Raw genomic sequence first — 13,344 nt, forward strand, 5'->3', positions numbered from 1 at the left:
GTTGGTAGTTGTGTGTGGGGGGGACATGAAATGCTGTAAACTGCGAAAATGAAGTCTCAAAATCCAAATGAACTGAACAAGATCGATTCGAACTAGATGTCAATTAATGCACGCGTGTCACCTGATCCACATATGCACAGATTCCTTTTTGCATGAGCAATTTATGATATATTAATTCAGAACAGAACATTTTTATTCGCAAACATGTCTGTATTTGTACAAATCGCTGCACAATCATTTAATCCCGAATTCCACAGACTCAAATTGAAAGGCATTTGTTTGTGGTTAGTAAGATGCATGTATAAAATTTATGCAGTGCATGGATAATTGTGCGTGCATCTATTAATCATTTTGAGTCTAATATCATCCCATACTTTTGCACTAAGGTGAGAGATTTTCCCCCAAGGTGACATTCCCCTGAGGCCCAGCACTTTATACAGGACCTGTGATAAGACATGCCAGGCCTTTAGAGAAGAGTGAGAGGAAGAATGAGAGAGAAAGAGTTGGGGGTGGCAGTAATCCTCCCAGTGAAATAGGGCTTCTCTCGTTTCCTAGTTCCTCAGGGCGTTGATCATGTCCTCGTGTCTCACATACGCACACATGCACACCCGGCCCAGTAAATAGCAGCCTGCACCCCTCAAATGGAATTGTAAGGGTGGAGTTATAGAAGAAGGGGAAAGAAACCAGGGTAGAGAGGCAGCATCCAAAGTAATTTACTCCACAGATTAAAGATAACAGCATTGAGTCAATAACCACTGATCTCATTTGGAGATACACTAGGCCAGCCAGGCGCGTGGCACAGCCGTTCTGCTCAGTCTATTACCATAGCTGTTGTGGCTGCCTCTCCAGACACACCGTTCTCCCGTGAGTGTGAAATCACAGCAGCCTATTGTAAAACATAGATTAGATGCATTGCTTTTTTCCACCTTTGTAGGGAGAAATCTACAGCGCAACATAATATTTCACCTAAACGAATGTGTCCTTGCTCCCCTGTGCAGCATGAGGCTCACTTGGCTCTAAGAAAATGGCAAAACAAAAAAGTTGTTTAGGGAGCTGTACAACGGCAAAAACTGGGCAGGTGCCAGAGCAAACAGGAGTTTAAAGACATAGTTCAGCCAAAAATGAAAATTCTGACATCATTTACTCTCCCTCAAGTTGTTCCAAACCTGTTTGAATTTATTTTTTGTTTGACACAAAAGACGATATTTTGAAGAATGTTGTTAGCCAAAGAGTTGCCGGTAGCCATTGACTTCCATAGTAGGAAAAAATGCTATGGAAGTCAATGGCTACCGACAATTGTTTGGTTACCACCATTCTTCAAAATATCTTCTTTTGTGTTCAGCAGAAATAAAGAAACTTATACAGGTTTGGAACAACTTGAGGGTGATTAAAGGGGTCATATGATGCGATTTCAAGTTTTCCTTTCTCTTTGAAGTGTTACAAGCTCTTGGTGCATAAAGAAGATCTGTAAAGTTGCAAAGACTTAAGTCTCAAATCCAAAGAGATATTCTTTATAAAAGTTAAGAGTCAACCACGCCTACCTAAAACGGCTCATTCTAACAAGCCCCCACATGTCTACGTCACTATGTGGAAATATTAGCATAATGCCGCCCAAATGTGCACGCAAAGAAAGAAGGCGTGGTTTCAGGAACAGCAGTAATGTTGATGCAGCCATGTCAGGGAGACGCTGTGTGATTCAGTGCGAAAGCAAAAGCACTTTATTTGGCCTTCCAGAAGTAGATGCAATTAGGAATCATTGGTTAAGATTTATTTACAAATAATGATTTTTAAAATAGCATCATATGACCCCTTTAAATTATGACAGAATTGTTTTTTTTGAGTGAACCATCCATTTAAGTAGCATGTATCAAACTAAATTTTATTTGGGAGAAGTGTTTAAAATGGACTTTGAAAAGGCTTTGTTTTCTTGAAACATTCAAACTATTGTTTACCAGAAACCAAAATGCAAAAGCTAAAATCTCCTCTGTGGGAATGGAATACAAGTGTTGCTCAAAAGATTTAATATGCACTGTAAATAACATTTTGATTTTATTTTCTCTATTCAAGCTCATTTTTCTTTACATTTTTTTGATGTCTGACTTTGAACAATGTGTTGTTGGTGTGTATCAATTTGAAAATGAAAAACAAGACAGGTGCGACATGAAAACATTTCCACTGTGTGTTAAACATACAAAGTACAAAGTCCTTTCTTTTGTAAACTTATTATACACCCTTAATAATATTATGTGGTGACATTTTTATATAATAGAATATAATAGGCTTTAAATCAAAATTGTTTATACCTTTTCTGAGGAGAGGAGAAAGCATATTATGTCCAGATGTGAGTCAATAACTCTGTGCTGTGTGTTGTTGAGCTATTTAAATTGATGTCCTTTTTCCATACATCGGGAAGATATTTACGCTGCCCTCTGACGTCAGTTTCATTTATGTGGGAGACACAATTTTAATTGACTTAGTTGCATTCGCATTTTCGGAAGCAGTTTTACCTAGAGTGGTGATTTTTGAGCCTTTTTGAAATAAAATATGCATTGTGTTTGGTGCTTCCAGCCACACATTAAGTTAGTCCTAAAACACGTTTAGTTTGACCGTATAAACCATGCTTCCTCTTGTTAAATATCTATGCAGAATTATAAATGAATCTGATTGAGTTAATTCATGCAAAAGACTACCATATTCTTGACTAAGGCATTTCCATCTCTATTTCAGACAATTAAACTAATCAAGCAACTATATTAGGACTCAATCACCCATTTATTTAATTCCAGCATTTAGGCAGAGAGAGAAAACACTGTGCCGAGCATGACATGACTGCTGAGGAGACAGTTTGCAGTCATCTAAACGAATGTGTGAGCTTGCAGATTGACAAGATGGAAGTCTCTGTCTTGCATGGACGCCGCAGTGGGCCATTAAAAGATTGCCTGTTTAATTAGCTCTGTTAATGCAGTGATTTGTAAGATGCCACCCTGGGCCAGGGGCCAGTCCACATAGCAGCAGATTTTCATCTCTCTCAATTTGATGGCACAAATGTTCATTTACTGAGACGTCTGTTTTAGGCTGCAAACAGAATGGAGTATAAGCTAAAAAAAAAAGTATTTTGTTTTGCATTTATCTATTCATTTATTTATTTATTGAAATGTTACATGGAAGTCAATAATGTAATATAATTGGTTATTTTACGTGCTTAATGCAACTGCTTAACTAGCATAGAATTATGTCAATAATAGACTCAAACTGGGTCACACCGGACAGTAATGCAATTTAATATTATATCTGCTGTTACCTCATTAACTTTCTGTCATTTAAAATTGTGTCTATTCCATGAGCTGTCTCATTGTGCAATTTTCTTCTGTCGGGATTTTTTTTAAATGTTTTAAAAAAAAAGAAACAACTGTACTCTTTGTACATAATACTATATATAAATATATGTGAGCACATATCGTAGTCTTCTTTTATATGTATAATCTGTAGTATTAAATGTGTACTTGCTGTCCATTTCATGTAGGCTTACACTGTGAAATTTTCATCTTATATGAAAATCGCCTCATCTGTTAAAATCCAACTGATACATTCTGCTCTCGCATAGCCATTTGTTTTTGGACTTCAAGATTCAGTAGTCAAAGCTATGTACATAAAAAAAGTAATACTTAGCCATTTTTTGTGTCTAAATAAAAGGAAAATTATAACTCTGTTTAGTCTTTTCTGTTTTGCTAGACTTTATGAATATGGATGTACATTTAGTAATATTTATTCTTTAATTTTAATGTTATATATTTTAAATGTTTTTAATTATTTATATATATATAGTATAAAATATACTTATTTTATTGTCTGTATTTTATTTTATTGTCTGCTGTAGCTGTCAGTTTTGTCACTTAAATAGTAGATAGCACTTGGATGTTGAAAAGAAGACTTAGCATGTATCATGTTACAAGTGTCTTTGGCTTCCATCGACATGGCTGCCCACCAACAGTTTTACATCTCCCTCAGTCGATTTTTGTTCATGTTTGTTAAGCAAAAACTTGGAGCCTCCCATGTCTGTTCCAGAGATATTACACCCTGAGAACAGAGGCCCATCACTGGGCATGATCAGTATGCCGGAGCACATCTGTGTGCTCCTCCAGGGATGGGTGAAGAACTATAAAGTCATCTTAAAATTAAAGCCAGCCCGCTCCCTCTTCTGAGGCTCCTCCACGCGGCACCACATCTCCCTGAATTAGAGAGCTTCTGTCAGGATGAGAGCCCCCAGGACACCCTGGAATCTCCTCCTCCTCCTCCTCCTCTCTTTCTGCTTTTCTCTTCCTGTCTGGTGGACGTCTTTTCAGCTCAGTGTCGAACATCCTCCTCAGACTACAACGATATCCCCGAGCCTCTGATCAATCCAGTTCACTCATTATGCTAAAAATTTAGCAGAAGCTCTCCCTGCTGAGCCCTATTTTCACTTCAGTTACTCTAATCCGGGATTTGGGGGATAATTCCACAATGTGTGTTTAGCGTTACACCCAAGGATTGTTTCTGATATTGAGCCGGTGCATGGAAGATAATGTAATCAGAATATATTTTCCTTCTACATGATTTGCATTTTTATTGCGTAATTAGTTTCTTTTAGATCATGCAAGTCCAAAAGTCTGAGATCACATTGAAGATCTGGGATTCAGAATCTAATTAAGTTTAGTTAAGTAACTAACTAAGTTTAAGGATTTAGAAGAAGAAAAAAAAAGTAAAACAAACATTTATGATTAAATTGTAAATTATGATGTAAAATCAATAATAGTTCCGATTCTGCACTATTTATTGTGACACTGATCATGTGACCTCTGCACATATATAGGAATTTTTTCCTTCAAAATATGCTTATAGAATCATTTGTAATGTAATGTAATGAAATACTGTATGTATGTATATATATATATATATATATATAATTATTATTATATTTATTAGAAATTTTCTGTTGAATTTTTCCTAATCGTTATGCTAATAATATAATTTGAATTTGAACATTTGTAATGGAAAATTAAAAATAAATCATTTTTATTATTATTAAATGTTGTTATTAGTATTATTATTATTAGTAACATTGTTTCATATGAAGCATTCATGTTGAATAGAAATGTATTAAATTATTAAAATGCAAATAGAAGCATTTTTACTAAAGGCCTCAGACTTTTGGACCCCACTGTATGTACATGTTAAAGACAGTCTACATGCACCTCAACAGCATACAGTGCAAATTAACTCATGTTTTCTCTATTTCTTTTGCATTTCTAGTAAATATAAAGAAAGAAGACAATGGAGAAGAGCATCAGCTAAAAAGGAACAAAGAGGACAAAGGATGAAAAGTGTCAATGAAAAAAAAACATACGAAAAGAAGTTAAGAGGAAATCCTTACACCGAGGCTGTCAGGAGAAGGCATTATATATCTCTGTGGGGATGTGAGACTGACGCAGTCAAGCTGTGGATGAAAAGAGGGGCTTAGCTTTCACCTGGGACAGCCTTTCGGGGTTGAGGAGAAGAGGAGAGGTCGTCATAAAACTTTTTATTTTTCTAAACTTTTTTAAGTTTATGGTTTCAAAAAGATAAAAAAGATGAGTGTATATATCTATATAGCGATATATATGTATGTATAAATATGTAAAAAAAAAAAAAAGAAGCGAAGAAAAAAAATAGTACAAAACTAGCAACAGAGTGAAGAATTAGTGCTGTAGGAGGGGGGATGGGGGGTGTATATGTTGGTCCTTCACACCCCCCACCCCCCTCCCACCGCAGACCTCCTTGTCCAGCCTGTGTTAGGAGGGTCAACGGGGCCGGACAGAGAGGCTAAAGACCCACCAGACACGATTCCATGTGGCCCCTCTTCATGCAATGCCCTTGAATATATGGCACAGCTGGGTCTTCCATCAGTAGGTTTATGTCATGGGTTGAACTGCATTGCTTCCTTGGGGAAAGAGGCCTTTAGTCGCTAACATAGGGTGCTGTCATTCATCCCATTTAGATGTAAGCAGACAACCTCGCATGGGACTCCAAATCTTACAGTACATCAGGTTGCTATATTCAGGTGTCGCATGGAACGGGGCAAGAGAAGACACTGTAAATAAACCACCAGAGCCCAGTCGGTCTGAAGTAGGGAATGCGCTGTCATCCTGCTGTTGTTTGTAGCACAATACGAAATGGCCCGTTGGCAGGTTTTACTGGGATGTGTGCGTGTGTGTGCGTGCCTTCTTGTGTGCGAGTAGTTACGGGCGGAAGGGGGCTTTATAGAGTCGTGTTGGGTCGCGGCGGCCCCAGAGCCCAGGGCTACCAAAAAGCATTTCATTGTAGTGTTGTGGAGGTGGCTGTGCTGTGTAGTAAACACTTTTGTATGTGGTGTCATGAGGCTACAAATTAAGAAAATTGGAGCTGTCTTATCTGTATTGTCATGGGAGTTTCACTATCCATCTTGAAAATGGGTTCCTGCCCACTGCAAGGTGGAAAACGACGTGCCAGTTTAGTCATATGGTTGCGAGCAAAGTTTTATTAAAAATCGATTACCTTTATACTTCTAATGAGCTCCATTTCAGTGACACATCCTTATATATTTAAACGTTGTACTAATTACATGCTGCTCAGCGTGGTCAAACGTCGATTGTAGCCATTTACTAATGTTGTATTATTGTATTACCAGTATGAAAAACATTTATATATGGATATATCTATTTGTGACTTTGCGACCCTTCAAAAAGGATTGTACCTTTTTTTTTGTTTGTTTCTCGATGGTGGTCCAGGTTTATTTTCGGCGGCGATTTATGCAAGTACTGAGAGATTTTCACTTGTGTGGCGTTGTTTCTGTTCATCTGTATCTTTGGTTCAGCTATTGAATGTAATTCAACTTTTTATGTACATGTCTTTGTTTTTTAAGCAGTACTTTGTAAATGTGGACATGGTAAACCAAGTCTTCGTTCTGAAGTATGGTCCAGCTGACACCTCTCTTTTATAACAGGAGCACTCCAGCTGGCCGACGGACATTATCATGACCCTGCAGGACATTGGCAGAAAAGACATAAAACGATTGGATGAGACAGAGCAGAATTATGCTCTTTGGTTTTTATCTACATCCACTTTCCTTAGTTTTTTTTTCCTCTTTATGCAAATGGTGAACAGTTGACCCACATTCAAAAGAGGTGTCACTCTATAATCGATGATGAACAGCGGTATGTTGGGAAAGAAATGCACTGTAAAAAAAAATGTTGCTGAGTTGCCTAAAATGTGCTTCATTTGTTAACATCTAAATTTACTGGTTTAATTCAGGTCAACATTTTCATATTTAACAGAACTGAATCAACCTGACTACATTAGGTTACTCCAATGAAAGCAAGTGGGTCAAATCAGGAGGAAATGCGTCTATGAAATAACAACTGCACGTTTTCCTGCTTTTTACAGTGTTTACAGTTTACAGTTTTACAGTATTTTGGCTCAGTGAGAAGGAATGGTACATTTAATAGATAGCCCACCTCTACAGACAGCATTCCCAAGCTTTGCAAAATCATGCGCTTCCTCGGACTCAGGTGTTACATGACAGAACTGATGTGTTCCCTTCCATAGGTAATGATGTTACTCTTCCTTGCTGCATTTTTCCTCTCAGAACAAAACTTTATTTTCTACAAAGCTGGTGTCTCCTATCTCAGCGACTGTACTACTTTATGACCCGAAGGATCGTGGAAAACAGCTCGCTGGGTCAGATAGCGACGGGAACTTCGGCGAAGACGTGTTGTTTCAGGGACTCTAAAAACCAAGTGACGGATTCTGCTCTGGAAGAGATTGTGACTGAAAACCTAACAAAAAGATGTCAATTCTACAGAGATCTGAGACCTCTGGGTTTATTTCTTTGCTTTAGTCCATATGAGACATTACTTGTTTACAAGTCCTGGTTTTTTCGACCCTGCTGTGAGGTATATGTCAGCTTTTGCACTGTATTCTTTGGCTTGTTGTCTTCCCTCTACTCTGTTTCCTCTCAAACAGCCCATTAACCTGAGCACCAAAGTCATTCGCCGTCTTCCTCGACCCAAAGCAGAGAACCAATGCAAACTGTAGTCTGCTTATAGTCTATTTATGCAAGTACTGAGAGATTTTCACTTGTGTGGCATTGTTTCTGTTTGTCTGTTTCTTTGGTTCAGCTATTGAATGTAATTCAACTTTTTATGTACATGTCTTTGTTTTTTAAGCAGTACTTTGTAAATGTGGACATGGTAAACCAAGTCTTCGTTCTGAAGTACGGTCCAGCTGACACCTCTCTTTTATAACAGGAGCACTCCAGCTGGCCGACGGACATTATCATGACCCTGCAGGACATTGGCAGAAAAGACATAAAACGATTGGATGAGACAGAGCAGAATTATGCTCTTTGGTTTTTATCTACATCCACTTTCCTTAGTTTTTTTTTCCTCTTTATGCAAATGGTGAACAGTTGACCCACATTCAAAAGAGGTGTCACTCTATAATCGATGATGAACAGCGGTATGTTGGGAAAGAAATGCACTGTAAAAAAAAATGTTGCTGAGTTGCCTAAAATGTGCTTCATTTGTTAACATCTAAATTTACTGGTTTAATTCAGGTCAACATTTTCATATTTAACAGAACTGAATCAACCTGACTACATTAGGTTACTCCAATGAAAGCAAGTGGGTCAAATCAGGAGGAAATGCGTCTATGAAATAACAACTGCACGTTTTCCTGCTTTTTACAGTGTTTACAGTTTACAGTTTTACAGTATTTTGGCTCAGTGAGAAGGAATGGTACATTTAATAGATAGCCCACCTCTACAGACAGCATTCCCAAGCTTTGCAAAATCATGCGCTTCCTCGGACTCAGGTGTTACATGACAGAACTGATGTGTTCCCTTCCATAGGTAATGATGTTACTCTTTCTTGCTGCGGTTTTCCTCTTAAGAACAAAACTTTATTTTCTACAAAACTGGTGACTCCTATCTCAGTGACTGTACTACTTTGTTACCCGAAGGATCATGGAAAACAGTTCGCTGGGTCAGATAGCGACGAGAACTTCAGCGAAGACGTGTTTGTTGTTTCAGGGACTCTAAAAACCAAGTGACGGATTCTGCTCTGGAAGAGATTGTGACTGAAAACCTAACAAAAAGATGTCAATTCTACAGAGATCTGAGACCTCTGGGTTTATTTCTTTGCTTTAGTCCATATGAGACATTACTTGTTTACAAGTCCTGGTTTTTTCGACCCTGCTGTGAGGTATATGTCAGCTTTTGCACTGTATTCTTTGGCTTGTTGTCTTCCCTCTACTCTGTTTCCTCTCAAACAGCCCATTAACCTGAGCACCAAAGTCATTCGCCGTCTTCCTCGACCCAAAGCAGAGAACCAATGCAAACTGTAGTCTGCTTATAGTCTATTGTCAGAACTACAATGAAACTCAAGCGCATGTATCTGCCACTTGTTCCTCCATCCGAAACGTCCTTCAAATCTACACTGGTCGCCTGCTCTAGATGTTAGGGCAGGTGTAGGACCAGCTATGCAGCTCACCTGTGTCTGCACAGTTCCCTTGACCTTCATTCAAACACAGTCAAGCCAATGGAAACGACAAACCTATCTTGGCAATTGCTTTTCCCAACACAAAAAAGGAAAAAAACGAACTCCTGCCAACATGATTTTCCTCATCGTCATTGCCAGATCCCCGAAGCACAACAGTTTGAATGGAAGTCATGTTAGTTGTCTCAGTGATAGTTACCCTCCATGTAGTGTGTGTGTGTGTGTGTCTGTGTGTGTGTGAGAGAGAGTGAGTGTGTATGCATTTGAGCTTGTATGTACATGTGTGTGCTTCCAGCCCCTTTGTTTTCTACTAAAAATATACAAAAGCTACTTCCTCTGTCATCTCAATATAAAATGTATTATATTAAAGGTTCTCTTCATGTACAACACAAGCGCTACGCAACAAATCTATCATTTGGGTTTTTCTTTTGTTTTCATTTTCTCTCATTCTTTTTAAAATTGTTCCAAATACATAAGCGTGAAAAAAAATAACACTAAAGAAAAAAAAAAAGAAACCAATATAAAGTATTCTATTTAAAATGAAATGACGAAACTTCTGCTGTCCTGGATCTGTACTCTAAATTTCCGTTTTCTTTCTGTATGCATCCAATGTGCTTCAAACAACCAGTACTGTTTATTAATGAAATCATTATATTATTATGATTATGATTATTATTATTACTATCATGATTAATATGGTTATAAATAAATATTCCTTTCTTCAATAACAGAGACTCAATTCTCTGAGCTTGGCATATTTATGTGGCATCTGAATTATGAGGGCATTTACTCTACATGTACACTAAACATGCTTTATATAACATAGTAGAATATACACTGTATGTTTATCATTGGAATACTCTATTCTGATTGGTTAAACATGTTATCTTGTTTTATCAGATATAGGATGGTTTAATAGCACATACTGTGTAATTAGTCTCTATGGCATGTTTTTCGAAAGAAGCCTAATGTAATTGAATTAGTAGGCAACATAAAACATTCATAAATTATAGAGAATGTCAAACCACACATAAATCCATGACATGCAACTTCAGATATTTCTCATTGTATTTATAATTTATCATACTCAAAGACAGACAAAGTATATTTTATAAACTCATGCTGATTAATACAAAACTAGCTCATTGAAGGGATTGTACCAACTTTTAGTTAATTGTTATTTAAGTATAATGCTAAGATAAAGACAAACTTCTACACTCATTAAGTCAGCTACTGTTTTGTTTTGGAATTAATTCGTTTTTTTTTTTAAATAAATGAGTCAATGCCTCTCTCATCAAGGTCCTGAATGGATCAGTGTTTTTAATGAATCCGTTCAATAAATTATTAAATGACTCATAAGGATGGTGAAATGTTTCGTTCCTGAATGAATCGATTTGTTTGAATGAATCAGATGAATGTATGATTCAAATGACTCATTCATAAAGACAGTCATTTGTCACCACCCATTGTTGCGCTTATATAACTTGCAGAAAGAATCATTGAAAAAATCCCATTATTAATACACATACTGTCTGTGTATTATGAGTCTGTTTGGAAAACACAAACACAGAACACCGGACCAAATTCGAGGAGAGGAACAACAACAGGGATAATGTACAACATAAATTAGATACTTTTTGTTCAAATCTCAAGAGGGTATGTCTTTAAGTTCTATTATGTCCTTTCTCTCTTTTTTAAGACATTTGCCACTAAAGGTGTTGGTTCTTAAATACAGCAAATTAAATATTAACAATGACTGACTGGAAATAAATGCCATTTAAAAAGTAACCTTTGACCTTCTAAAAGAGCTGCTGAAAAATATTTTACCCGATTTGTCATTGTAGGTCCTCCGGTATGCATCACTGCCAGTGTTAAGTTGTAGAATTGAGAGTGAAAGGGATGATGGGAGTTCTAGGCCAATTTGTCTTTTGTTCCCTTAGGGCCCCAAGACAAAGTGGTCCTGTCCATCTCCACAATGATCATTTACCTACACAAAGCAAACGCACCATCGATCCCACTCACACCCTACAAAACAGCACAAAGATGTTCATATACCTACGCTAACGAACAGCTTTCCACCTCCAGCATTGATCCCATGGTTCAGTACTTTGTCATCCCCTCATTACACAGGCTATGGAAGGTCTCGTCCAATCAAAGAAGACTCTACACCTCGTCTGGAGGTCACCAGAGGAACCTCTTGGAAAAGGAACAAAATAAGAAGATTGCTCTGGAAGAACAATAAAAAGAGGCACAAAGCTTTATTTTTATCTCTTTGTCTCTTTCAAATGCCAGTATTTTTATTTCTCAAAGAAATAACCCAAACTCTTAGCTGATTTGAAATGCAAACCTGCATGATCCAGCTTCGGCAATAGGTTCATGGAACAGGAAAGAAAGGAAAATGTACCATTTAAAAAAAAATCTAGTCATACTTGAGCACACACCTTCACAAATACAAGTTTTAACACGTCAAAACGCTTCAAACATATAGCAGAATTAAGAACAGAGGGGCAGTTCAAGCAAACCCAATAAAAACAGCTCCACAAAGAATTTTGCATCCAATCATCTAAATCCCACTGTCACCTTTGCCTATGTAGAAATCATCCATTCATGGCCTGGTTGAAGAGTTGGTTCACTCTGGACTTACATTGTGACTGACAGGCTTGACAAGCAAAGTTTCAGACACTCCCCTAACCCTGCCAGCGGGAGACAAAAGCCGCTATTCCCAGGATGAAAGCTATTAAGAGTACATGCTAGCTTGCCCCCCTGTGCTCTGCAAGACTGTTAATTACACATGAATATAGCATGTAACAACAGGCTATATATCCTTTCATCTGAGCTCGGCGCAAGAGAGAGCCAAGCAACGGAAGAGGGAAAAAATGGCAGAGCATTAATACTAATCACTGGTGCGGTAAATTAATTTTGGATTGCTTCTCTGGGTTCGTACAAAATTGTTTTGTTGAGGGGAAAAGGGAGATTAAAGCTTTAATTATACTTGGTAATTCATTCCACAAAATAAATCCCCCCTTTTTAAAGGGTCTCTTTTCGATGCGGTAATGTGGTGTCTGTCACAAGGCAGGGTTATAATGATTCCCAGCAGACGAGGTGTTCACCCATTTCTCATTTTAAATTGAGCAGTAGTATCTACTGATGCCCCTCCCTGTCTGACCAGCCTGGTCTCATGTTTAATACGTAGGAATTAATACGTAATATTTACAAGCACAAAACGTACATTTTTGTACGTTTTTATTCATGCTAAAACGTACAATTTAGACGTATTTCAACGTTTAAAATGTACAAATCGCTACGTATTTTTACCTAAAAAAGTACAAATATTTACGTATCTTTTATATCATTAAGATATTCGTATCAATGCATTTTTATCATTTTATCAATAAGCGATTTAGATTTTTAGACCCCTTAACCTACCTCCAAACCTAAACCTACACATTTTTACAGCGAATATGCATTTTTATAATTTTATTAATACGTAATTTAGATTTTTAGACCCCTTAACCTACCCCCAAACCTTAACCTACCCATTTTATAGCGAATATAAAAGGATATAAAACGCAAATGACCGAAATATGCAGGAAAATAACCATTTTAGTAACATAGCATTAAAATAGTTTTATAGTCTCTAATCCCACTCCTACTTATAGACCTAAACATTTCTGTACAGTATAAAAAACATGACAGACAGATAAATGCAATAAATGCAGGCAAGAGCCAATTAGCCTTTTTCACACTTCCGGGTTTTGTGTTTCCAGCATTCGCCAACGCAGGGTAAAGTTACTTC

The 13,344-nt window shown here is 37.4% G+C and overlaps 1 protein-coding gene across 1 annotated transcript in view; it reads left to right on the forward strand.

Moving 5' to 3' along the window:
• LOC107684054 (RNA binding protein fox-1 homolog 3-like) overlaps positions 1 to 5,596 on the forward strand; it is a 451,861-nt gene extending 446,265 nt beyond the window's left edge. Inside the window, exon 16 of the mRNA XM_016480199.1 lies at positions 5,290 to 5,596. Coding sequence (XP_016335685.1) covers positions 5,290 to 5,292 — 3 coding nt within the window. The 3' untranslated portion in view covers positions 5,293 to 5,596. The remainder of the gene's footprint in view (positions 1 to 5,289) is intronic.
• The last annotated feature ends 7,748 nt before the right edge of the window (positions 5,597 to 13,344 follow it).

Source organism: Sinocyclocheilus anshuiensis, unplaced genomic scaffold (assembly GCF_001515605.1).
Source record: "Sinocyclocheilus anshuiensis isolate Anshui unplaced genomic scaffold, SAMN03320099.WGS_v1.1 scaffold553, whole genome shotgun sequence".
Classification (NCBI taxonomy): Eukaryota; Metazoa; Chordata; class Actinopteri; order Cypriniformes; family Cyprinidae; genus Sinocyclocheilus; species Sinocyclocheilus anshuiensis.